The following is a 26,501-nucleotide window of genomic DNA, read 5'->3' as shown; positions in this document are numbered from 1 at the left end:
GAATAGTCTATTGTTATCAGTGGTTACGCACAGACTTATCTTTATGCACAGTGAGTTGGTATGTGGACGAATGGGTAGATTTGGAAAGGATTATACTCTGTATGCCTGCCTCACTTCATGCAACAACACATTTCATGATTATGAATATTATGCAATCTTTGCGGCAAAAAGAATTTAGTGCAATAACGGCTTATGCCAGCCTTCTATGAGAAAACATTCAACATTCAAACACATAAATCTACCTAGTCAGACAGCAGTGGCCTTTGAACCAAATTCTAAATTCAAAGTACTTGCCAGGTTCAGGGTTGGGATCACATTCATTTCCATTGCCAGGTTCAGGGTTGGGATCACATCCATTTCCTTAGCCAAAGGACTTGTACCAGCAGGGAACAGTCCTGAAGGAGCTGCCTCCCAGCCTCACCACATGCTCCTACTACATCCTTTCTACACTGCAATACGAAACCTCTTTGCATACCATAGCATCCTTTAAACTCAGATCCTTTCCTCAGGCAAGTTGCGTCATGACCCGCCAGGTTCCTGGGGGACGAGGAGTGTCTGCACTGAGTCTGTATACCTGGGAAGAGGATCAGACTGAATAAACCCTTGCTAAATTGAGATCTGTCTGGGGGCAGGCAACAACTGACAGAAACAGCAAAGAAGGTTTTGAGAGAGCGTGGCTCTAGCAGCACTGATGTTGAGCTTCCATGAGTCAGAGCATGGTATAGAGTACATGGTATAGGGTTAGGAAGATTTGGGATTTTGATGAACAAGTTCATGCTATTGTATTGTGTCACAACTATTTATTTGTCTTTGAAAGCAGAAAGGTCATATGGTGCCCAGCAGTGATAACTAGTGCTGGAGTCCAGATAGGATTTGCATTTCTATCTTCTTGTCAACTTTGTAACCAAAGTACGAGGAACTGAAGACCTTGAGAGTGCTGTGCTGGGACCAGAAATGGTGCCTGTGTGGGGAAAAAGGAAGTGGAATTGGGACTTATAGGGGTGTATGACCCCTTTTAAAAGTCCACAGAAAGAGATGCATATCTCTATACACCAATATGCTAAAGGAAGAGGATATGCTTCCCCTGGTCACTGGGGAAGATGAGGAAGCAAAGACATGAATAGTGCTTTCTCACCAGGAGTTGCTAGTATCTAATAGAAATCTAAACCCCCTAATCCCAACAGTTAATGCACTTGCAGGGCAGCACCACCCATCATTATGATCAAGAAGCAAACAGTAAGGCTTATTTCACATATGTTGGTGTTACATGACAAGGGAGAAATAGAAAAGATAGGAGGAAGAAGTTGCTACATACACTGTCACTCAGTGACCTCTTTTCTGGCTACACACAGTTCCAGCACTGTATCCAGTACAACCAGAAGGTCTTGACAAACTTGTTCAGAACCGGCAAGTGGAATATTTTGGGTTTTCTGTTTAAAGTTTTGGTTTAAGAGAGATTTCTGAAAAATGATGATTCATCTTCAGTTCTGTACAAGAAGAGACAACAGATTTTGGCTCAGGGTGGGCTCTTTGATTGGAGTTCTAGCTTAGCCTCCATGATGCACTGTTCTGTGCTGCTACATGCCACACAATGTTAACCTTTGGCATAAAGACAACAAACACAAAACAACACAAACAGGAGAAAGAATTGTGTAACTGTGATAAAAGAACAGACTTGTAAAGTAATTAGTATTAGGAGCTGCATATCAGAGACAAAGCATTACTGAGCTTTGTTGCATGGAGCTGTCACGAACTGCATCTTTCAGGGTTTTATTTACTGATCTCAGCAATCTGCAATTGTAAAATATGCAATGCAATTTTAGTAAGAATTTATCTTCTGTCCCAAAATACAGAATTTGAGGGCTAGAAAAATAAAAATTCCAGAAAACAGTGATAGAAACACAACTGCTATTTTGTACTAATAAAAGATTAATATTCTTATAATATAGAAATAGTTACTTCTCAATAAATGGTAGCAATAAAATAATGTTGCTGATTTTTTTCTAAACAAATCACATTGAGAAGTTTGTTGAACATGAAGAATGAAACAATCCTGATTATTGTTGTAGAGTATCTCATTCGGACGTGAGATTGTTAGTGTACAGCTTCAGTTATGGTAACATCACAGGAAGGCTGTCCGTTGTGGGTCTTGTTATAGGTGATCCTTTTCATACCACCGACCAAAAAGTGTCACAGTGACAACTGGTTTTGTTGGTTTTGTCTTACTTATCAAACGCCCATCATTCAATACCTGATTGGAAAAAATAAGAGAAAGACATAATTAGAGAAATACTACTACGAACAAATTAAGTGCTCAGAAAGATGTAAGAAAACAAGAAGAAGGTACATCAGACCATATCACGGCAACTAGTGACTTCACTGAAAAGTATAAAATATGTCTGATTATTCACTAAGAAAAAGTTCTCTTTGGCTGTTTTGATGTAGTTATTCCACTACTAGTCCACAGAAAGTCTAACATGAACCAGTTCCGGAGTGCCCCATTACCTCAAATTCCCCAGGGGCCAGCTGCACGTCACTGTACAAGACCTCTGGAAAGACATAGTTAGTGCCAAACGTGCCGCTGAGGGAGAACATGTCAAACTTGGTCTGCGCAGTCTCCACTGGCTGCCCACATGTGCTCAGGTCTGTGCTCTTACACTTGAGCAGTGTGCATATCTGCGGGGAAGTCAAAAAGACAACATATTAAGCAAGACAGAAATATTCTGATATGAAAGCCTTGTGCCATTAAACCTTGTGTGTGTTGGAGTAGGTGACAGCCACTTAATTTCTTTTATAATCTTAAATCAAAATCTCTTTCATAAACGTCAGTTGTAGCTCACTTTTTCACCCTTGACCTGACTGAGGGTATTACAGACCTGTACTGCCTTAATAGTTAGAAATAACCTTTGTTTCTGATGTAAGCACTACCAGAGTTCTTTATTTGATCCCTGCAGGCCAGTGGCATTTCCACTAATTCTTCTAGTTGCCAGTTCTTATTTGAAGATTCCTTTCTCCAAGTCTTATTAAGATGAATTTGTGAATGGAAATTTTAGGAAAATGAAACCTAGTCCTCCTCATGTGTGCACTGGATTACCATACACGCAAGTCCTCTTACTGGTATGCGTACGTGTTGCTAATAACAGTTCATTAGATTGTCTAGTCTATTGTGGGAAATCTGAACTTCATGTTCTCCATCCAACTTCTGGTGAATACTGCAGTATCACACTGAATTACCTGCAATACTGTGTCCAGTTCTGTCTGCCCCCTCCCTTACCCCCTATACAGGAGACACTTGGACATACTAGAAGGAGTCCAATGTAGGGTTACCAAAATGATCAAAGAACTGGAGCACCTCTCATGTGAGGAAAGACTGAGAGAGTTAGAACCATTTAGCCTGGAGAAGAGGAGGCTCAGGAGGAATCTTACCAATGTCTACAAATATCTGACGGGAAGGTGCAAAGAGAATGAGGACAGGCTCTTCTCAGTGGTGCCCAGTGCCAGGACAAGAAGCCATGGGCATAAGCTGGAACACAGGAGGTTCTGCTGGAACATCAGGAAGCACTTCTATACTGTGCAGGTGAAGGTACTGTGCAGGCACTGAGCCTGCTGGAGTTCAAGAAGTGTTTGGACAACGCTCTTAGACATCTGATCTGATTTTTGAGTGGTTGTGTTGGGTGCCAGGAGTTGAACTCAATGATTTTTGTGGGTCCCTCACAACTTGGGATATTCTATGCTTCTATGATAGGGTCCTGTGCAACCTGGCTCTAGGTGCTTCTGCTTGAGCAGAGGTCCCTTCCCACCTCAACCATTCCATGACTCTGTAATAGATGACCATGTAATGAAGTCAGCATCCTCTGTTACAGTTTTGTATTAGCAGCTGCAGCACATAAAGGAAAGTAGGAATGGTAATGTTTTCCTTTTGTCCTTATGGTTTAACCATAAGCATTCTCCGTCTTAAAGCTGATAAATATTTAGATGAAATATGAAATAGGGCTAGCACTTCTGTGAAGATTCAAATAACACTGGCTGGCTTTGCTGCCAGGTGATGGAACTGTTTGTCTACTCATGCCAGATGTTGGAAGCCAGAAGAAGCATAGCTGCAAACAACCAAAAGTATTATTCATCAGCAAATATGCTTTCTTATTGAAATGCAAATATGCAGACATAAAAAAATCTAATTCTCTCATTGTGTTCTGAAGAAATTAAAAAAATATATTAAAACAACGACAACAAAGTAGAAATTCCTATCTGCTCTATCATACTCAGTACTGGTAGAGACCATCTGGCAGCTTTCACAATCACTGGAATAGATTTTCCAAGTGAGCTCACCAAGAACTGATTTTATTCAAGCTATCTTCTTAGATGCATTAGTTGAGCTGTTCATTGGCTAAAACCTCTCTACATATCCTGGAGTCTATGCCAGCTGGTATGCAAAGGCCCTGCTGGCAGAGAAAAGTAACTAAAAAAAAATAAATTAATCTGCTGGCACAATAATTTAATTATGAAGGCAAAAAATACAGCTTTAAACAAACTATTATCTAGGATGCAACTCAGTGTCTTCCCGCATATTTGATTGAAAAAGAGGAAGAGTGGACATTCCCAGTAAAAGTTATATGCCATTTCAGTAAAATTCATAGCCATAATTTGAAAAAAATGACAAAATATTAACTTCTTCATGAATCTGAATTATCAGAGCATTTCATAAAGATAGATAATCAAGTGATTTTTTTTAACAGCAACCATTTGATAAAGATTAAAGGAGAGATTCATAACATTACTGCAGATACTTAAAACAGAAGACTAAAGCATAACTCCCTGTTTAGCCAATACTGTATGTCTAAAAAATAGCGTGTGGCCTCTGGGAACATAAAAGAGGTTGAGAGATCTCTGCACTGCGTTTCTTGGATTTAAAGGCACATTTGGATATTTGGACATTTTAGCAACTACTTCCTATTGCTAACTAATAGGACACCAGGACCATAGCATACAAGAAATAAATTATTGTCCTTATCCCCTCCTGCCCCAAGGAGCTGAAGGTTTCTCCCTGTAAAGAAACTTCCTAAAATTTCTAAAATTCCTAACCACCATCCCCCCACCCCCCAAAGAATCTTTACCTGCAGATAGTATTGTCCTTCAACAACATGAAGCCCATCAAAAGCACCAAGCACATAAACTTCATCTTCTCGTTTCTCTGCCATCTTGTAGCTCAGGTGACAGTGGAGGTCTTTCTGGCAAACGGTGATACTCCCCTCAGGCTTAGTGAGCTCAGTGAAAGTGAACTGGTCATAGAAGATCAATCCACTGAAGTCACGTTCATCTGGTACGCATTTTTCTACACTTGAAGCATATGAACTCCAGCTGACAGCAGGAGGGGAGGCAGGAGAAAGGCGAGGGTGTGAATCTAGTTCAGCAATGAGAAGACGGCCGTCCTCAGTTTTCATATTGTAGTAATAGGCTCTGGCTCCATCTGGTGCATAAATGCCGCTCCCTAAGGAGAATGCAATTTTCAGTCCAAAATAGTTCAAACACTTCACATTGTCCTTTTAATTGTCATTATTGCTAGCTTATCCAGTCTTTTATAAATATTGTAGAAATTTTATTCTCACCGAAGACAACTATTATTAACTCAGTAGATAGAGATCATGGTTTGGCAAAGAGTAGCGTTTATTTCTCTACATGAGGTCTGCTCACTATAGCCTAAAGGCAGATGGTATTACCTTATGATTGTATTCATGACCTCCCCAGTTCTCTTTTCTCCTGTAACAGAGTTGTCTGAAAATTCCTTCTTTCTTGGCAATTTGATGTAAGAGGACTAACTACTGATTGAGACCATCCAAAACACCACACAAGCAAGTATCACAAGCCCATCCTGATGGGCACAGCATGAGATAATAGCTGTCTAGCTCAGTTTATACCATCTAAACACTCCGCACTTGGGTAATTCACACCTGGCCAGTGCCAAGTGATGGATGAAAATCAAGGAAAATTTGCCATGCCCATTACTGTCAAAGAGCTCTGCCCTTCAGCTACACAAAATGGATAATAAGCAGTAACCTATTAAGCATTTCAAATGAGAAGCCCCAATCCAATATTGTGATCTCAGGGCACAGTCTAGCTGAAACATATTATCCCATAAGCTAAACTCTAGAAAATCAGTGTCAAACTTTTAAAAGAAAATGCACACTTCTTAGCAGTGTTACTGCAGTAGGTCTGAAAAAATTATTTCAACATTTTTCCACAACTGTATTTAATACAGCTACAAATGAGTATTTCATTTGTCCAGAATAAATGGAGCCGTGCATTGGGTGTACAACACAGTTCTGCATTTAAGAACAGGTTTGGAGGTCTAAAGGAAAAGAGCTTAAGTTTCAGAAGTTTCTACTCATGTTGAAGCAGCAGTAACTTACTACTTGTTTGGAGGCATTAAAAGAAAAAAAAGGAAACTCCTAAGAAACTAGGGAGGAGAAAAGATAACACCAGAAATTTTGCTATGCCATATATGGCACCAGTAGGGACAGGGTTTGCCAGGTTTAAAATCTGTTGGCTAAACTCTTTACCTTCCAGATAAACACATTATAGTCCTCTGCAAAATGACCTTGCAAAATAGGGGATAAAGATTCCTGGTTATAATGATTTTTCAAACAGAGTTAAAATTAATTACCTGTCATGGACATGATGGTGTTGTGAGTATTGGAAGCTAGGAAATTGACTCTCATGCCCATTGCCCAGGCAGAGTGAAACTCCACAGCAGTCAGAAAGGGCAGGACGTTCATCCAGGCCGTCGGAAAGAGCACCGTGTCCACCTGGAGCTTGCTCACCAGCACCACAGCAGGCTCCCAGAAAAGGATGTCGAAGCAAGTGAAAATGCCAAACTTCCCAAAGGGTGTCTCAAAGGTGACAGCTTCTGGCTCTTTAGGGTAATTAAACTGTTCTTCTGACATAAAGAGATTATACTATAGGGGAAGGAATAAAACCAGAAACCAGTTAAAGGTACCTACTGCCATATCCTGGAGTCATTCTGCAAAACTGTTCTGAATGACTTCAGGTTTTTAACCTGTGATGGAAGCCATCATATGTATGATCACTGTAGTGACCAAAAAGTTGACATGGGAAGACACGTATTGTCCTGCCACCTAGCTAGAAAAACATCTGGCTATCTGTTGGTCTATTGTGTCAGATACCTGCAGCTCCTTTAAAAATTAGCTTTCCCATTTCCCCACCTAATTTTAAAAACCTGGTGATCCAAAAGGCACATAGCAGAGAAATGATAATGGAAGAGGAGCAGAGAGCATCTGGTGGGTTGGTAATTTTGATGTGAAGATGCATGGACAGAATGCACCAACACAACAGTACTGGAAGGAAGCATGAGACAGCAAAAGGTGACCACAAAACAGAAGAAAACAAAGGTGGTGGTGATGAAGAGGAGGTAAATTGTCACAGCTGACAGAAGAACCCAAGTCTGTGATGCTCCCTGCTTTGTAACATTTCCATTCTTCCTTTGGGTTCCCCTTAACTAAAAGAGTCCTTTAATATACAGGCAGCCTAGGCAATAAACGTATGTATCCAAGCCAGAAAGTGGGTTCAGGGTTACTGAACTTGGCACTTGGCACTTGTGCCATGCCTGGTTGGCACATGGGGGACCAGCCTCAGCATTAGGCTCATCTAGTTTGTGAGCATGCAAGTATCTTGGCATCACCCATAGAGAACTAGGTAGAATACTAGGTCCAAAGTGCATTAAATAAACAACTGACTTCAGTCTAGCCACGTCAGTGTGATATATCTGGTATATGAACCCCAAACAACTTTGATGACCCTTTCAAGTAGGTTGCCTTGGGTTTACATGGTGAGTGCTTGGTAGCAGGGGGCTGCAGGGGTGGCCTCTGTGAGCAGAGCCCAGCAGCTGCCCTGTGTCAGGTCAGAGCCAGCTCCAGCCAGCTCCAAAGGGACCTGCTGCTGGCCAGAGCCGAGCCAGGGAGCAATGCTGGTTGAGCCTCTGAGAGAGAAGACTGAAGAAAGAGAAAAACTGCTGTAAAACTGCAGCTAGGAGAGGGAGTGAGAAAGTGTGGGAGAACCAGCCCTGCAGACCCCAAGGTCGGTGCAGAAGGAGGGCAGGAGGTGCAGGAAGTTCCCCTGCAGCCTGTGGAGAGGACCCTGGTGGAGCAGTGCTTGAAGAGCTGCTGCCTGTGGGCAGCCCCCACAGGCTCAGTTTGGGAAGGACGGCATCCATGGGAGGGACCCCACGTGGAGCAGGGGCAGGGAGGGACCGTGAGGGAGCAGCAGAGATGAAGCGTCAGGGAATAACCACAGACCCTGTTCTCCATTCCCCTGCACCGCTCAGAAGGGAGGGCATAGAAGGGGTTGTTTGGGGCGGGGAAGGTGGTTTTATTTTGCTTTTAATTTCTCGGTGTTCTAGGCCTCTAGTGATAGGCAATACATTATATTAATCTTCCTGCGATGAGTCTGTTTTGCCCATGACAATAATTGCTGGGCAATCTCCCTGTCTTTATCTCAACCCTTGAGCCTTTTCCATCGTATTTTCTCTCCAGATTAGGCTTAAGGCCAGTGCTTTACCGCACAGCGAGCTGACAAAACCAAACACAGCCTTTAACAAATTCTCCAGCTTGATATACAATAAAAGGGAGAACATGTCATGGATCATATAAAACAGGATCACATAGAGAGATATTGAGAACAACCCAGACAACAGAATCACAGAATCACAGAATCACAGAATTTCTAGGTTGGAAGAGACCTCAAGATCATCGAGTCCAACCTCTGACCTAACACTAACAGTCCCCACTAAACCATATCCCTAAGCTCTACATCTAAACGTCTTTTGAAGACTTCCAGGGATGGTGACTCCACCACCTCCCTGGGCAGCCCGTTCCAATGCCTCACAACCCTTTCAGTAAAGAAATTCTTCCTAACATCTAACCTAAAACTCCCCTGGCGTAACTTTAGCCCATTCCCCCTCGTCCTGTCACCAGGCACATGGGAGAACAGGCCAACCCCCACCTCGCTACAGCCTCCTTTAATGTACTTATACAGAGCAATAAGGTCACCCCTGAGCCTCCTCTTCTCTAGGCTGAACAAGCCCAGCTCCTTCAGCCGCTCCTCATAGGACTTGCTCTCCAGGCCCCTCACCAGCTTCGTCGCCCTTCTTTGGACCCGCTCAAGCACCTCGATGTCCTTCTTGTAGCGAGGGGCCCAAAACTGAACACAGTACTCGAGGTGCGGCCTCACCAGAGCCGAGTACAGGGGGACGATCACCTCCCTAGCCCTGCTGGTCACAGTGTTTCTGATACAAGCCAGGATGCCGTTGGCCTTCTTGGCCACCAGAGCACACTGCTGGCTCATATTCAGCCGACTGTCCACCATCACTCCCAGGTCCTTCTCTGCCTGGCAGCTCTCCAACCATTCCTCTCCCAGCCTGTAGTTCTGCTTGGGGTTATTGCGCCCCAGGTGCAGGACCCGGCACTTGGCCTTGTTGAACTTCATGCAGTTGACCTTAGCCCATCGGTGCAGCCTGTCCAGATCCTCCTGCAGAGCCTTCCTACCCTCGAGCAGATCGACACACGCACCTAGCTTGGTGTCATCTGCAAACTTACTGAGGGTGCACTCAATGCCGTCATCCAGATCATTGATGAAGATGTTAAAGAGGACCGGCCCCAGCACCGAGCCCTGGGGGACGCCACTAGTGACTGGCCTCCAACTGGACTTGGCTCCATTCACCACAACTCTTTGGGCCCGGCTATCCAGCCAGTTACTAACCCAACGAAGCGTGCGCCAGTCCAAGCCAAGAGCAGCCAGTTTCTTGAGGAGAATGCTGTGGGAGGCGGTGTCAAAAGCCTTGCTGAAGTCAAGGTAGACCACATCCACAGCCTTTCCCTCATCCACCCAGCGCGTCACTTTGTCGTAGAAGGAGATCAGGTTCGTCAAGCAGGACCTGCCTTCCATAAACCCATGCTGGCTGGGCCTGATCGCCTGCTTGCCCTTCAAGTGCCGCGTGATGACTCTCAAGAGGATCTGCTCCATGAGCTTCCCTGGTACTGAGGTCAAACTGACCGGCCTGTAGTTCCCCGGGTCTGCCCTCCGGCCCTTCTTGTAGATGGGCGTCACATTTGCTAGCCGCCAGTCAGCTGGGACCTCCCCCGATAGCCAGGACTGCTGATAAATGATGGATAGGGGCTTGGCCAGCTCCTCTGCCAGTTCTCTCAGTACCCTTGGGTGGATCCCATCCGGCCCCATCGATTTGTGGACATCCAAGTGCCGTAGCAGGTCACCAACCATTTCTTCGTGGATGGTGAGGGCCACATCCTGCTCCCCGTCCCCTTCCACCAGTTCTGGGTACTGGGTATCCAGAGAGCAACCGGTTTTGCTGCTAAAGACTGAGGCAAAGAAGGCATTGAGCACCTCCGCCTTTTCCTCATCTCTTGTAACTAAGTTTCCCCCTGCATCCAGTAAAGGATGGAGATTCTCCCTAGTCCTCCTTTTTGTGTTGATGTATTTATAAAAGCGTTTTTTGTTATCTTTAACGGCAGTAGCCAGATTGAGCTCCAGACGAGCTTTGGCCTTCCTAATCTTGTCCCTGCACAGCCTCGCTACATCCTTATAGTCCTCCTTAGTGGCCTGCCCAATTTTCCAAAGATTATAAACCCTCTTTTTTCTCCTAATCTCAAGCCACAATTCTCTGTTGAGCCAGGCTGGTCTTCTTCCCCGCTGGCTCATCTTTGGGCGCATGGGAATAGACCGCTCCTGCGCCATTAGGATTTGCCTCTTAAAGAGCGCCCAGCCTTTCTGGACCCCTCTGCCCTTCAGAACCGCCTCCCATGGGACTCCACCAACATTGTGACTAGAAACTGTTAACTAAGTATGATAACTGTTAGCTCCCTCTACAGCGCTCTGATCAAATCTATTTCTATCTCAAGCCTCCAAGCCCAATACTGGGCAATGAAAAGGACTGTGGTGGAGTTTGGCTGCCAAGCAGGATAAAACCACCAAGAGGTACATAAAACTAAAAAGGAAAAAAAGAAAAAAAGAAAAAAAAAAAAAGATACTTTCATTGGTTGTAAAAGTTTCAGTGCTCTCATCACTTTTTGCTCCCAGCAATTTCCACAAATCCTGTTATGCAAAAGCTGTCCAGAAGCTGTGCTGAAACATCGTAAGAAAAACATTGATAGGAAAGGGCCTGTTTTCCTTAAATCAGACTGTTCATGTAAAATGAGATGCAGGTGAACATTTTAAAATGCTGGAACGTGAAGGGGTGTTCTGGTAAAAAGCTGGCACATAGAACTAGGGTTGCTCAAGCAGCAGGATTTCCAGTAAAAGAAAGTTAAACTGAGGCAGTCAACCAACTAACATTAGACCAGAGCAATCAGAAAAACTGTTTTCATTCTAGTCTGCTTTTAGAAACTTACAAATACAAATTTAGTGTCAATACTTCACAGGAACAGAGATTATTTTAAATTATAGCAAAAACCTATACGAGGGAGGCATTTGCCATAGAGCAATTACTGGCATTAAATTGTCTTGCCTAATGGAGACATTTTGGAAGATGTGAAAAAAATGGCTTCCATGACCACTTCTTACCTTGTGGTAACGAGCCACCAGTTTCCCTTCTGAGTCAAAGACAACATTGGTGTTGTACTGGTAGCGACCGTCACTGGGGCAGCTGGGATCACTGGAATTGCACGACTTCTTGTCCCCGATGTTTGCAACCACATAGATGGAGTTATTCCTGGCCATGCAGCTGAGTCGTTCCAGCACTGGTGTTGGAGCAAATCTAATGTGTTTTAGACCAGGAGAAAAATAAAATAAAATAAATAAAATAAAATAAAATAAAATAAATAATAAAATAAAAATAAAAATAAAAATAAAAATAAAATAAAATAAAATAAAATAAAATAAAATAAAATAAAATAAAATAAAATAAAATAAAATAAAATAAAATAAAATAAGAAAAGATGTACTGACCACGGTGCCCATCACTGGATCACTGAAGGCATGCTGACAGCATCCCTGATTCTGCACTCACATCAGGGCAGGCATACATAGGGTGGCTGCAGTACTCCTGTGGGTTGCTTTCTGTGCCCTGGGGCAGGTCCTGAAGCCTTGAAGCCTTCCCATTGGTGTCCAGAGGGAAATGCTATTGCTGGATTGCCTACCAGTGCACTGGGCACCCAGAATGGGGTCTACAGAGAGTAGATAATCCTGGGGCTGGGGGAGGGCATGCTCATCACCGTTGTTTTGTGAAAGGTCATACATGAGATGGACCATGCAGAAGGACTGTTATGCCAGTTATGTAGGGAGCACTAAGGAATAGGGCATGCCAGAATGTGATGGCAGGCATTACGCACAAGGCTGCTGATGAAAAACCTGATTTAGGACAGTGGAAAGATACAGACATCACCTTCACAAAACCTAACTGATGAACTGGAATAAAGACATGCTTAGACGTGTTGCTACCCCCCACACCTCACTTACTGAGAAAGACTCTTTATATTTTAGTTAATTTATGTCTCAGTAAAAAGCTGCGCATCTTGCACTTCTCCCAGCACACATTCTCCATTGTGAGTCTTCCTCTTGGGACCATTGAGGAATCTTATTACAGATGTCACACCATGGTTCTAGCATTTCATCTTTGAGCAGGTGAAGAAAGCTGCATTGCAAAAGCCAGACCATGTTTGTAGTTCTGTGACTGAGCACTTACTGCATACTGTATGAGCCTAAAGTCCAGTGTGCAACTTCATGTTACCACAGTCCTGCTAGAACATGACACTTGAGTGACATATCATGTTCTAGAGCAAAGAGAGTCTAGCAATTAGGACTTTACCTTACTGTAATCGTGAAAAATAAGATTAAAACTTTCTGTGTTTGTATCACTTGCATATTTTGACTTTGACTAGTGACCTCATCACCTCTGTTACTAGCTTTTCAGAAACCAGTTTTCAGCTCTTCACAAGAACAGTATGTGTGCTTTTATATGAATGCAGCATTTATAAACATACCAACAAAACAAATCAAAAACTAGCATTAAAAATTTCCAATTAGTTCCATTCAAAACAACGTGGAAAAAATGAAAATCAACAAGAAGCAGCATATTCTGGAATCAAAGCTTTTCCAAATGGAAAAAAAAAAAAAAGGTTTTGTCTACATTTAGCAACTCCAATCTCCAATTCAGTATATTTTTAATACCTCTTTAAAGTGTCTTTAAACTCTAATTCTTTTTGAATTAAAATATTTTTAACAGGTTTCCCTTGTCAATCTTAGGTTGTGATTTACCTTCATATGATATGCAACTATAACTGAAACTTGCCTGATGTCAAAAGCATTAGCAGTTCCTAGGCATTTTTTAGGAACAGCTCACAACTCCACGGGACACCAGCTTAAAACCAGACAAACAGCTGCAGAAGGAATCACCTTGTGGGATCAGTGCAGGGAATCCAGTTCACCTCTGGATCAGGAATGTCCTCCAGGTACGGGTAGATGGCTTCTCTTGTGAAAACCCAGCCATAAATGCCATCCTCAGGAGTCACAATGATGTGCGCGCCCTGGCAGAAGAGGCTCTGTTAAGAAGTCTCCATCAATGCATCCCTGGGGAGGGGTGTCAGCGGGAGGAGAACACACGATTAACACCACTCGGGATACATCTCGTACCTGCTGGGCTGCTTCCTTGATGGCTCCTTCCAAGATGTCCATGTTCTTGTTCATCAGGGCCAAAGCATCTTCAGGAGAAACTGTCTCTTGAGCGGCACGTGGCAGGATGACGGCGTGCTCGTACACAGCCGCGATGAAGGTGTCTGAGGCCAGGGCCTGCAGGGCTGCCAGGGCAAACACTGCAGCGTGCACTACAGGCCGAGGAGGGACCATGGCTGCTGCCTGGCAATTGTTTGAATGCTCTGAGTCACAGACAAGTGGCGAAAAGGAAGCATACACAGAAAAGAAAGAAGGGTCAAAGTTTAGCTTAAATAAGGGAGGGAGGAAGTACTGGCCAGTTAAAGCATTACCTTGTAATCAAATGTCTCTTGTTACATACAGAAAAGTAGGACATCACAACATCAGAAGGTGAGGATGTCGCAACTCAGACTGAAGAGTTGGCAGAGCACACAGGCAGTCACAGAACTGTGGCTAATGCCAAGAGTAATAATGCCAATATGAAAGTATATTATTAAACACTACTTGAAAAGAACAGCCCAATTTTTGCTGTTGTACTTTTTCTGTCATTGATTGTAACACACTTTTGCTCAACTCTGACACCCAAGTAAAAGTGGATACAGAGGCATAGGATCATCTAGGTTGGAAGAGACCTCCAAGATCACCTAGTCCAACCTCTGACCTAACACTAGCAAGCCCTCCTCTAAACCATATCCCTAAGCTCTACATCTAAACGTCTTTTAAAGACCTCCAGGGATGGTGACTCCACCACTTCCCTGGGCAGCCCATTCCAATGCCTAACAACCCTTTCGGTAAAGAAGTTCTTCCTAATATCCAACCTAAACCTCCCCTGGCACAACTTTAGCCCATTCCCACTCGTCCTGTCACCAGGCACATGAGAGAATTGACCAACCCCCACCTCGCTACAGCCTCCTTTAAGGTATCTGTAGAGTGTGATAAGGTCGCCCCTGAGCCTCCTCTTCTCCAGCCTAAACAAGCCCAGCTCCCTCAGCCGCTCCTTGTAAAACTTGTTCTCCAGACCCCTCACCAGCTTCGTTGTCCTCTGGACTCGCTCGAGCACCTCGATGTCCATCTTGTAGTGACGGGCCCAAAACTGAACACAGTACTTGAGGTGCAGCCTCACCAGAGCCAAGTACAGGGGGACGATCACTTCCCTAGCCCTGCTGGTCACACTGTTTCTTATACAAGCCAGGATGCTGTTGGCCTTCTTGGCCACCTGAGCATACCGCTGGCTCATACTCAGCCAATCCACCAATACTCCCAGGTCCTTCTCTGCCAGGCAGCTTTCTAATCACTCATCTTCCAGCCTGTATCGCTGATTGGGGATGTTGTGCCCCAAGTGTAGGGCACAACAGTGTACACCAGTCCAAACCGTGAGCAGACAGTTTTTCGAGGAGAATGCTGTGGGAAACGGTGTCAAAAGCCTTACTGAAGTGAAGGTAGACCACATCCACAGCCTTTCCCTCACCCACTAAGCACGTAATTTTGTCATAGAAGGAGATCAGGCTCGTCAAGCTGGACTTGCCTTTCATAAACCCATGCTGACTGGGCCTGATTGCCTGGTTGCCCTGCAAGTGCCGCATGATGACATTCCAGATAATCTGTTCCATGAGCCTCCCCAGCACCAAAGTCAGACTGACAGGCCTATAGTTTCCCAGGCCTACCCTCCGGCCCTTGTAGATGGGTGTCACATTTGCTAGCCGCCAGTCAACTGGGACCTCCCCTGATAGCCAGGACTGCTGATAACTGATGGAAAGCAGCTTGGCCAGTTCTTCCGCCAGTTCTCTCAGTACCCTCGGGTGGATCTCATCCAGCCCCATCAACTTGCGTACATCTAAGTGCTGTAGCAGGTTGCCAACCATTTCCTTGTGGATTACGAGGGCCACATCCTGCTCCCCACCTCCTTCCACCAGCTTAGGGTACAGGGTATCCAGAGAACAACTGTTTTTGCTACTGAAGACTGAGGCATAGAAGGCATTAAGCACTTCATCCTTTTCCTCATTTCTTGTCACTAAGTTTCCTCCCGTATCCAGTAAAGGACAGAGATTCTCCTTAGTCCTCCTTTTTGTGTTTATGTATTTATAAAAACCACCACCACCTCTGGAGCTGTCGTGGCAAAACTGAAGACCTTAAGAACTGTTTGCTTTATTCAAGTGTCATCACATTCCTCATTTCCTGTGCTAGGTGCCATTATCTGCAGCTTGCATCCCAGAGTTTCTTTAGACCGGTGTCATTACATTATCATCTCACTGCACTTAAATGTCATGTACCTAATGTGACAGCAACAGACCTGTCCCTCGCATTTATCCCAGAGGCTCTCCCAGTTGCTTCTCTTTAGCTGTACGTGTTTCCAATAGCCTGTCACCAGCAAATATGCACCTGGAGGGAATGTTTGCCCCTGAAATCAGGCAGGTAAGCCACCAGCCAGCCCGTTATCCACGTGCCTCACTGTCTGGCACCACATGCCTGAAGCAGAGGTCAGGGCAGTTTACCCCGCACTACAGCATTCCTGCTCCTCGGCTCACCCTTCCTCACCCTGGGATCATTCTGTTTATTGATCAAAGCAGTCTTCATTTTTAATCTTTGACTTCAGTTCCAATGTGTTTTTTATGTCATTTTCCTTTTTTTTTTTTTGACATTCTAATAGTTGCAGCATTCTCATTTAGAAAAGGTTTCCTGAATAGTACGAAGCAGAGCAGACTGCCTGCTTATGTCCTGCTACCATTGCAGAACCATCTCCTAAGAGGAGCAGAAATCATAGAATCACAGAATATCAGATGTTGTGGGTGAATGCAAGCACCAGAGTTCCCTGCAAGAGCAGTGCTGACCAATGGCTTCAAGTATTTCAAGTATTAAGAACATCAACTTGCACCTACTAACATTCACCATTAAGTATTTCTCTACGTGCATTGGTAGATAAGACACAAGGCACATTTGTGAGCCTTAAATATGAGCATTTAAAAGGGTGCAGTGGAGATGTTAGTGGTAATTGAAGTAATGTAGCTTGGGAGACTTTGTTGTTGTTGTTGTTGCTCTGATTTTCTAAACAAATGAAACCTGTATGGGCCTCGTTAACTGCAGTGAGCCATAAGTCTGAAGGAGGAAGTGGTAAACTCTGCTGTGTTTAAGGAGAGCTACGAAAAGATTCAGCCTGGAAGGGTGACTACTGCAGCCAGGCAGGCATAGAGGCACGCAGCTGAAGTCGGCCTGCCAGAACGGGGTTTCTACAGCAACGTTGGGTGTCTGGGACTGGGCCAGCAGGCACCACCGCTGGCTGCCTGCAGAACTGGGAGCTCACCCAGCGCCAAGGAACTAACCCGGGTTAAAAATAAATAAATCACCTACATATCCACTGAGTCAACCCCCTGCGAAACTACAGCAGTCCAGGCTATACACAACTACGGGCACTGTGAGAGGATGTTTATCTTAGATCTCCCTCTGTTTTTCACACCTCCATTCTCCCAGCCCACTCTCCTCCTTCCCTGCTACCATGTGAGGACAGCGGTTACCTGAGGACTTACTTTGGTGACACAGGGTGCAATTCGGTGCTGTCAGCTTAGCCAAAGAGGCAGTCCATCTTCAGATCGTGGTCCTGCTCCTTGTGCTGAGAGAAGCTGCCTGGAAAATGACTCCTCATGTGCTAATCTTTGCATGGAAAAACCTGTGTGAAGGGACACACCTGAAACCACACAACCCTGGCAGAGCAGCCAGGTCAGGTGGCCAGGCTGAGATCAGCCCCCTCTCCTGTTTTAGCCCAGCACAGTGCTGTGCTGCTTGGCTGTAAAAGGACACTGTGTCCAGGGGTGTACACACACATGCAGAGACAGAGTACTTTTTTTCCACGACAAGTAAAGTGTTTTCCATTACCTCCGTTGTATCCATTACATAGGGTTACAATTTAATGGATCTACAGACTGTAAAAAATCTTGTTTTTACAGTGTTCATTTTGTTCAAAGTATTTCACACCCTGCAAGTATATTTATTTATAATTTAATTATTCTATGACTTTGGTCAGATTAAATGTGAATGATTTTATTTCAAAACAAACCTGCAAAACAAACAACGGAATTAACCTCACATAGAAATCAGCCAAATACCACACAAAAAAATCCAACACACTCACTTGGCACACACAAGTGTATTCAGTCCATTCAGGCTATTAGCCAGCACCTGCTTACACTTTTGACTCTCCTCACATCAGCATCAGCAACCATTTCAGCTGGGAGACAGGTGTGCCCCTGTGAAACTGCTCGTTTTGAGAATTTTTGATATGGATCCACCTGACTGCTTGAAAAAGGTGACACAGTTATCAATAGTTATGTGGAATGGAAATGTGCCACACTGTAAAACTGTGGTCACGAAGGTCAAGTAGCCTTCTTCAATTGCAACTTAGGGCACGGCATGCTGACATATTACCGTGTGTGCTGAGCTGACTATCTGATTTGAAGCTGCATTTTTAAGAGGCTTATTTTCTTTTTGAAAGTAAATGATAACTTCAAATTTCAACCTTCTGACCCCAAAGTTTCTGTTAATTTTCTCTGGTTTAGAACAGGGTGTATTCAGAGTTGGAGCTGAATGATCAGTTCTGGAACTGACTTCTGATTAAAAATCATAGAATCATCAAGGTTGGAAAAGACCTCCATGGTCATCTGGTCCAACCATCCCCCCTACCACCAATATCACCCACTAAGCACTGCATGGGGTTGTTGTGACCAAAGTGAAGGACCCGGCACTTAGCCATGATGAACTTCATCCCATTGGCCTCTGCCCATCAACCCAATCTGTCCAGGTCCCTCTGCAGGGCCTTCCTAGCCTCCAGCAGATTAACGCTTCCCCCCAGCTTGGTGTCATCTGCAAACTTACTTGGGGTGCACTCGATTCCCTCATCCAAGTCACCAATAAAGATATTAAAGAGGATGGGCCCCAACACAGACCCCTGGGGAACACCACTGGTCGCCAGCTGGATTTCACTCCGTTCACCACCACTCTCTGGGCCCTGCCATCCAGCCACTTTTTAACCCAGCAGAGTGTACCTGTCCAAGCCACAGGCTGCCAGCTTCTCCAGGAGAATACTGTGGGAAACCATGTCAAAGGCCTTGCTGAAGTCTAGGTAGGCTGCGTCAACAGGCTTTCCCTCATCCACCCGGTGGGTTACCTGTTCATAGACAGAGATGAGGTTAGTCAGGCAGGACTTGCCTTTCATGAACCCCTGCTTGCTGGGTCTGCTCCCCAGGTTGTCTTGCACACGCTGTGTGATTGCAGTCAAGATGATCTGTTCCACAACCATCTCCAGCACTGAGGTCAGGCTTACAGGCTTGTATTTTCCCAGGTCCTCCTTACGACCCTTCTTATAGATGGGCGTCACATTGGTAAGTCTCCAGTCATCTGGGACCTCTCCAATTGATTATGACTGCTGATAGATGCTGGAAAGCGGCCCAGAAGTCACATCTCTTTCAGCACCCTCAGGTGGATCCCATCTGGCCCCATGGGCTTGTGACAGTCCAGGTGGAGCAGCAGGTCTCTATTTCCACATGAATCATGGGGGGTTTGTTTTACTCCCCACTGCAGACAGGTCAGGAGGCTGAGTACCCCAAGGATAAGTGGTCTGACTATTAAAGACAGATGTAAAGATGGCATTAAGAACCTCAGCCTTTTCCTTATCCTCAGTAGTCATGTTCCCCACTGCATCCAGTGAGGGATAGAGATTCACCTTGGCCCTCCTCTTACTGTTAATATATTTGTAAAAACGTTTTTTGTATAATAATAATATAATAATAATATATTTGTAAAAACAGTGGTAGGTTGAGCCCATGTCTGGCTTTAGCCTTCCTGATTTTGTCCCTGCACATGCTAGCAACTTCCTTGTACTCTCCCCGTTCAGTCTTGTCAGTCTTCTTCCCCACCAGCTCATCTTACAGCACATGAGGACAGCCATCTCATGCGCCTTGAAGACTTCCTTCTTGAGGAGCATCCAGCCTTCCTGGACCCCTTTGCCCTTCAGGACTGACTCACAAGGGACCCTCCCTACCAGTGTCCTGAACAGTTCAAAATCCTCTTTACTATGGGTCTGTATCCCATACCACTAAAGCCAGTGGACTTTATTTTCTATGTCTCTTGTTCCCAGTGGGATAAAGGTCAAGCCTATGACAATCCAAAGCTATCGTATAAAAACAGATACAGAACTGTCTAGCAGAGTAATTTATTTTTGTTGCGAAATTAAGTAAACAAATCAATGTGCAATGGCTATATTGTTAGTGCAACCTGAGAAACAGAACGCCATTACAATTATGTGTATTAGCATTAACATTAATGTTACGATTAACTAATATTATGATTAATTAGAAACAAGCAGACAAGATCTTAAAGCATCTGCAGTGAAATCATGGTGAAGCTCGCTCTGTGTGTGGGGGGTCCTTTTCATACCATCTCCCGAAGAGCGTTATACTCAAAACTGGCTCAGATGTACCAGTCCGGCTTATCACACGTCCATCACTTAGTACCTAGTTATGGAAAAGTACAGTAAACGGGAACATAAACAAAGTAATATTATTGTATGACAAGCACAAAGTAACATTCATTGATGATTGTTGAGAGAAGTCTTAGAAAAAAGTTGAGAGAAGTCTTAGAAATAAGACAAAGCAAGGCATATATGAGTCTTTTACATGGAGCTACCGTGTTTGAGGCCATTCCAATTCTGTCTTGGGAAAGATTTTACTCTAGGAGAACTGGGGGTAAATATGGGCGGATCTGGGAATTTCCTGACAGCCCATAAGAGTTCCAGTTATTTGTTCAAGTGATAAGAGAATTGTGAAATGGAGTTGCTGTACTCAGGCCAATTACTGAAACTGAGGACAGTGATATCTCCCAAGTTGCTTCCATGTCTCACAGTGGCTTTTTAACTATTTGTTTTACAGGGCTGATAACTCCCAATGGTATCTTAGTACCTCAAATTCCCCAGGGGCCAGCTGCACTCCACTATACAAGACCTCTGGAAAGACATAGTTAGTGCCAAACGTGCCGCTGAGGGAGAACATGTCAAACTTGGTCTGTGCAGTCTCCACCGGCTGTCCACACGTGCTCAGGTCTGTGCTCCTACACTTGAGCAGTGTGCATACCTGTGGTGAGAGGATATAGAAAAATCAAAGTACCAGTAAGCTTTCAAAAAATCAAGAGCTGGATTTTTAATATTTTGATTGATATTATGATTAAAATTACAGTTAATTAGAAAGAAGCAGACAAGATATAATATTAACAAAAAGTCTAACTGCAAAACTTAAAAGAACCTGACAACTGACAAGCCATTTGGATGCAAAGGTTATATCTGTAATTTAGTTTCTTCATTTTGTCAGATAATTGCACATTAGAGAATAACATCAGCACAATGGCAAAATCCACGTCTCTCTTTTGTGACATGAGCATCCCTATGAAGACACTGAGATCTCTTACATCTTCTCTCCCTTTTGTACACATATATGGAAACCTTGAAGTGTTAGAGCATAGGAGACAACTCAGTCTGGATTTTCATAATTTATAATATACACAGAAAGGCAGGATCAACATCAGTAACAAAGTCAAAATACCTCATGAAGAAAACAAATGTTTTGAGAGGGGCATAAAAATGCTTCCTTCTGAACCACCTCAATCAAATATGGCACAAATGCAAAATGGCAGCAAAAAGAACATTCTAGCCTGTCCAAATAAGAGTAGAAAACCTTTACCTGCAGATAATACTCTCCTTCAACAACATGTAGTCCATCAAAGGCACCTAGAACATAAATGTCATCTTTCTGCTTCTCTGTCATCTTGTAACTCAGGTGGCAACAGAGGTCCTTCTGGCAAATAGCACGATTTCCCTCAGGTTCAGTGAGTTCAGTGAAAGAGAAGAGATCATGATAAATGACACCACTGAAATAATGGTCATTTGATGGAAGCCATTTGATACTGCTGGCATACAACTTCCAGTTAACGGCAGAAGGATAGCCAGGAGACCGACGTGGATGTGAACTCAGCTCTTTCACAAGTAGGTGACCATTTTCTGTTTCAGTATTATAATAATATGTTCTTGGACCATCTGGGGCATAAATACCACTCCCTGCAAACACACAAAACCAGGAAGCAATCTGAAAGCAAGTGTTTATGGTACAAGGAAGCAGTCTTCACTAACCGAACATGTGCCAGATTTTATTCTAATGTTTACCAGACTCTTCTGAAACTAAATTAAGCCTTCATACACTACAATCCTGATCTAATGCTTTTTGCAATCAGCAGAATGTAGACCAAACTCTGATGTTTCTTGTAAATGACAAGATTAGTACACTATGTTGTTATACAGGATTTAAGAGGTTGAAAATACATATTCCCTGTGAAGAGAGGAAATCATTTCATCAGAAATCAGTATTTCTGATTAAAGTGAATTGTAACACTGTCAATTCAAAACAATCCTGTAAGGAAAAGAAATCACCAAAAGTCACACTTCTATGCAAGTTATTTACACAGGTGCATCTTTAAATCTCAGAATAAAACCTATCCATAAAGAATACGAATGATCTATCTTAGGATCATCAATGACTGACAACAGTAATGGCCCATATTTGCTTTCATTTGGAAAGCAAAGTTCGAAGATGCTTTTCAGCAACACCAGCATATTTCTCTCACTTGTTAGAATTAACAACTAGCATTAAATTTGCGCTTGACTTCTACCATCTGTTCAGTAAAACTATACATTGAAAACTTCACAAGATCACCAGTCCAGAAGCAATATTTGCAAGACTTACAAGAACATTTCTCAGCACTAGGCTTCCACCTAGTGGAGGAAAAGAGTTTGGCCGTTCGCACTAACAAAACACAGATAAACACCAAGGTCTGGGTCAGAAGATGTAGAATCACACGCGTTAAATCTCAGAACTGAGCATTTAACAAACTAAAGGTGTTCCAGCTATCTTAAAACATTTCTGAGCTCTTACATATCATATTTTGATTTCCTCTTTATCTGTACAAGTTCTATTGTCCTAATCCACTCAGAAGGCAGTGAGGCACTGGCACAAATTGTCCAGAGAGGTTGTGGATTCCCCATCCCTGGATGTGTTCAAGACCAGGTTAGATGAGGCCCTGCACAACCTGATCTCGTGGGTGGCGTCCCTGCCCCTGGCAGGGGGGTTTGAACTAGATGATCTTTAAGGTCTCTTCCAACCCGAGCCATTCAATGATTCTGTGATAATCTTGTTGACATGCACATGCATGCCTAAAGCTTATGGGTATTTCAGCCCAGGTCAAATGGACTATGTAGATATAATAAATATAATGTTATCCACATGAACACGGTCAATTAGACCAATATCACATTACCTGTCATATCTAAAGTGGAGTTACGTGTATTTGCCGAAAGAAAGTTGACACCCATTCCCATAGCCCATGCTGAGTGAAACTGGACAGCCGACAGAAGTGGAAGAGTATTAACCCAAGCAGTTGGGAATAGAATTGTGTCAACCTGAAATCTGCTTGCCAGGACCACAGCTGGGTCATGAAAGAGTATGTCTGCACAAGTAAAAATGCCGAAATATCCAAAGGATGTATTGAAAGTCACAAATTCTGGATACTTGGGATAATTAAATTGTTTCTCTGTCACAAAAAGGTTATACTGTTTGTGGAAAGAAAGAAATGAGAAAACAAAAACAAAACATTAGAAATCAAATTATTTGATTCAGAATAATATTCATTACAATACTTATTCACTTAAATACAAATAATGGAGAATATATTTTGTGGACATGTTACTACTTAATTTTTAGAAGAATTCTTACCATTGTAAGAGTAGTTAAGCACAAATATTTGTGGTTCTGATTTACACCAGCGAAGGGGATTTGTATTTAGTTAGCAAGAATTTAGGATGTTTAAGTTTTAATATTTCATGTGTCACTTCCTACTGAGAAACAGTAAAAACAGAGGTCTGAGTTTAATTTCATTTAATTACTTGCTATTGATTTCAGAATAGCAGGAGTGAAGGTATCTTAAGGCAGTGACTTTTACTCACCATGTGAAACCCGCTAAATAACGACTCTATGTACAAATACACATAAGCCTGGGAAGTAGCCTTTGTTCCAAATCTTTAATCGCCCATGGATCATATGCTTCCTAAACTTTGTAGAATTGTCTTACCTTGTGATAACGAGCCACCAGTTTCCCTTCTGAATCAAAGACAACGTTGGTATTGTACTGGTAGTGACCATCAGCTGGGCACCTTGGGTCACTGGAATTACACGGCTTCTTGTCTCCCATATTTGCAACCACATAGATGGAGTTATTCCTTGCCAGGCAGCTCAATCTTTTCTGCACTGGTGAAGGAGCAAATCTAAGCAGCAGGGAAGGAAGGAAATAAGGCGTCAAAACCAGTGAATTGGTATAAACGCCAAAAATAAGGCTACAGATCACAACAGTAGGTTTAAGTAAGGTACTCCTAATACAATATAGTTGTTTTCTGTTATTAAACAGGACACAGTGTTTTTGTTTCAAAATTTAGGATGCTGAAACTCTGGCTTCATCTCACATCAAAAAACTGAGGAACACAGCAGTTTCCTCACAGTGAAAGCAAATCTTTGCACCCTCTAATTCTCCCTTCTGCTGCTGTTGTGCAGCAGAGCACTGATGTGACAGCGACATACGGGCTAATCTCAGCATTCTGCTCCAGTTCTTGATTCAGTTGCCATCTTGACATTGCTCAGGATTTGTTTCTTCTGCATTGCGTTCCAATACCTTTCACCGTATCACAGAATCATGAAGCCATCCAGGTTGGAAAAAAAACTTTTAGATCATCCAGGACATCTACTGAGTCCCATCATTAAACCAAGTCCCTCAGTGCCATGTCTGCACATCTCTTAAATACCACCAGGGATGGGGGGGCCACCACTTCCCTGGGCAGCCTGATCCAATGCCTAAGCACCCACTCTGTGGAGAAATTCTTCCTAATGACCAGTCTAAACCTCCCCTGCTGGAATCTGAGGCTGTTTCCTCATGTTCAAGAGTGTCACCATCCACATTGTAAACTCCTTTCAGGTAGTTGTAGAGAGCGATGAGGTCTCCCCTCAGCCTACTCTTCTCCAGACTAAACAATCCCAATTCCCTCAGTTGCTCCTTGTAAGTCTCAAAAAATGGTGTGATTTATTAAGGAAAATAAAACTTTGCCTTCCTCCCCTTTACAATGGTGTGATGTTAAGAAGAACTGATTATGCTTTAATTTGATGGAAATAAAATACGTTAACAGAATAAAAAGGCCACCACGTCATACTTCTTGTTCACTTAGGGTCAAGATTAAAAAAATATAAATCTAAAATAGTGCAGAATAAGCTTTGAATAGTAGCAGTTATTTTATTCACAAATATTTGTAATGTTCCTAAATCTCAAACATAGAATCACAAAAACGTTCTACAGCATGCATGGAATGCATTATGAAATAGTAAAATCTGCAAGGAAGCTGTCTGAAGCTACTGATGGCAACTATACAACGTCTAACCTGCCTTCCTCGCACAGCAGTTGTGTATAATTGTAAATGTCCTGGACCATTAGCACTGCTAAACGCAGCTGTTTTTCCCACCAGACCATTCCCCCTCACACAGCAGAGACAATACCTTTCAGGATCAGCACATGGAATCCAGTCCACCTGTGGGTCTGGAATATCTTCAAGATAAGGGTATACCGTCTCCCTTGTGAACACCCAGCCATAAATGCCATCTTCAGGAGTCACAACGATGTGGGCACCCTAGTACCAACATACAAAAACAAAGAACGTTTCCCTCCCCCCCCGTATCAATGATGAACATTTAACAAAGCCATGTCTCTAGGTCATAATACCTGTCTGGCTGCTTCTTTGATGGCCACTTCCAAAACATCCATGTTTCTGTCCATCAGCATCAAAGCCTCCTCGGGCGAAGTAGGTTTTTCAGTGTCCTCTGACAAGAGCACACTGTGCTCATAGACGGCTGCAATGTAGCTGTCCAGGGCCCAGGCCTCAAGAGCAGACAGCACCAAAACCACAGCAGAGGCACGAGCTCTCAAAAACCCCATACCTGAAGTCTGGAAGTCACCCAAGAGGAGGACAGGGGGAGCAAAACCAGGGGACTTTAATAGGGAAAGTCTTGCAGAAATCTGGGAATTCCCCGGAGCGACAGAAAGCTGACACCATGCGATGCAATCACGGTGTCCCTAAAGACTCAAACATCAAAGGCCGGAGAGCCACAGGCATTGAGCAATCCTGCCCCATGGTTACACCACCGACAGAGAAGTCGCCGCTGTGCTGCAGCTGAAGAAACGCATTGCCGGCCAGATTCACCGAGTGTTCAGGCCCGGCATTACTGAAATAAGTTGAAGGCAAGTCCAGGTCACAGGAGGAAGAAAGCCAGAGGAGTTTGGGAAATCTCAGCACAGACATTGCTGGGCAAACTGTAGGGTGCAGCTGGGGACTGCCCCTGAGGCCGGTGCTGCTGCATGGGCACCGCAGTGGCTCAGGGCTGCTTGGATCTAGCTGTGTGCTGTTTGGCTATACCCAGCACTTATTCACAGCTTCACAGACAGTGCAGCTGTTAGCAAAGCAAACTGGGTATTGAGACCTGCCATCAGATGAGACAGGCACAGCACGGGCTGTGGGAGAGCTTGGTCTCCCATAGGAGACCCCCCTGCTCTCCTTTAACCATGGTTTCCGGACCCCTAGACCATCACGGCAGGAGAACACACTTGTGAACTAGTTGATCTGAAGAAAAAATCTGGAAAACAGGATCCCAATTCAGGTTTTCACCTCCACTGTATACGTGAAAGAAGGAAGAGAAAATGTAGTGCCA

General features: G+C 43.7%; 2 protein-coding genes across 4 annotated transcripts; both read right to left on the bottom strand.

The window, feature by feature from the left end:
• Nucleotides 1–1,754: 1,754 nt before the first annotated feature.
• LOC137854236 (pantetheinase-like) lies at nt 1,755–17,335 on the bottom strand. 2 transcript variants are annotated; one of them, XM_068677405.1, is made up of 8 exons: nt 17,196–17,335; nt 13,657–13,898; nt 13,420–13,550; nt 11,590–11,782; nt 6,662–6,953; nt 5,115–5,488; nt 2,506–2,676; nt 1,755–2,251 (listed from the first exon to the last, which is right to left on the bottom strand). In XM_068677405.1, exons 2-8 carry the CDS (start codon nt 13,867–13,869, stop codon nt 2,153–2,155), a joined length of 1,473 nt encoding a protein of 490 aa, XP_068533506.1. In that variant the 5' UTR covers nt 13,870–13,898; nt 17,196–17,335; the 3' UTR covers nt 1,755–2,152. The 2 variants fall into 2 exon arrangements, with proteins under 2 accessions (XP_068533506.1, XP_068533504.1); XM_068677403.1 differs by having other exon boundaries at nt 17,184–17,324.
• Nucleotides 17,196–25,894, bottom strand: LOC137854235 (pantetheinase-like). Of its 2 annotated transcripts, XR_011095036.1 has the most exons (10): nt 25,519–25,894; nt 25,296–25,426; nt 23,830–24,022; nt 23,020–23,311; nt 21,393–21,766; nt 20,619–20,789; nt 20,098–20,174; nt 19,165–19,283; nt 17,542–17,563; nt 17,196–17,335 (listed from the first exon to the last, which is right to left on the bottom strand). XR_011095036.1 is itself a non-coding variant. In XM_068677402.1 (7 exons), exons 1-7 carry the CDS (start codon nt 25,729–25,731, stop codon nt 20,055–20,057), a joined length of 1,494 nt encoding a protein of 497 aa, XP_068533503.1. In that variant the 5' UTR covers nt 25,732–25,887; the 3' UTR covers nt 19,858–20,054. The 2 variants fall into 2 exon arrangements, 1 of the variants encoding a protein (XP_068533503.1); XM_068677402.1 differs by lacking the exons at nt 17,196–17,335; nt 17,542–17,563; nt 19,165–19,283 and having other exon boundaries at nt 19,858–20,174; nt 25,519–25,887.
• Nucleotides 25,895–26,501: the final 607 nt, after the last annotated feature.

The sequence above is a fragment of the Anas acuta genome, chromosome 3 (genome assembly GCF_963932015.1).
Source record: "Anas acuta chromosome 3, bAnaAcu1.1, whole genome shotgun sequence".
In the NCBI taxonomy this organism is placed as follows: domain Eukaryota; kingdom Metazoa; phylum Chordata; class Aves; order Anseriformes; family Anatidae; genus Anas; species Anas acuta.
This window is presented reverse-complemented; position numbering and strand designations above follow the sequence as displayed.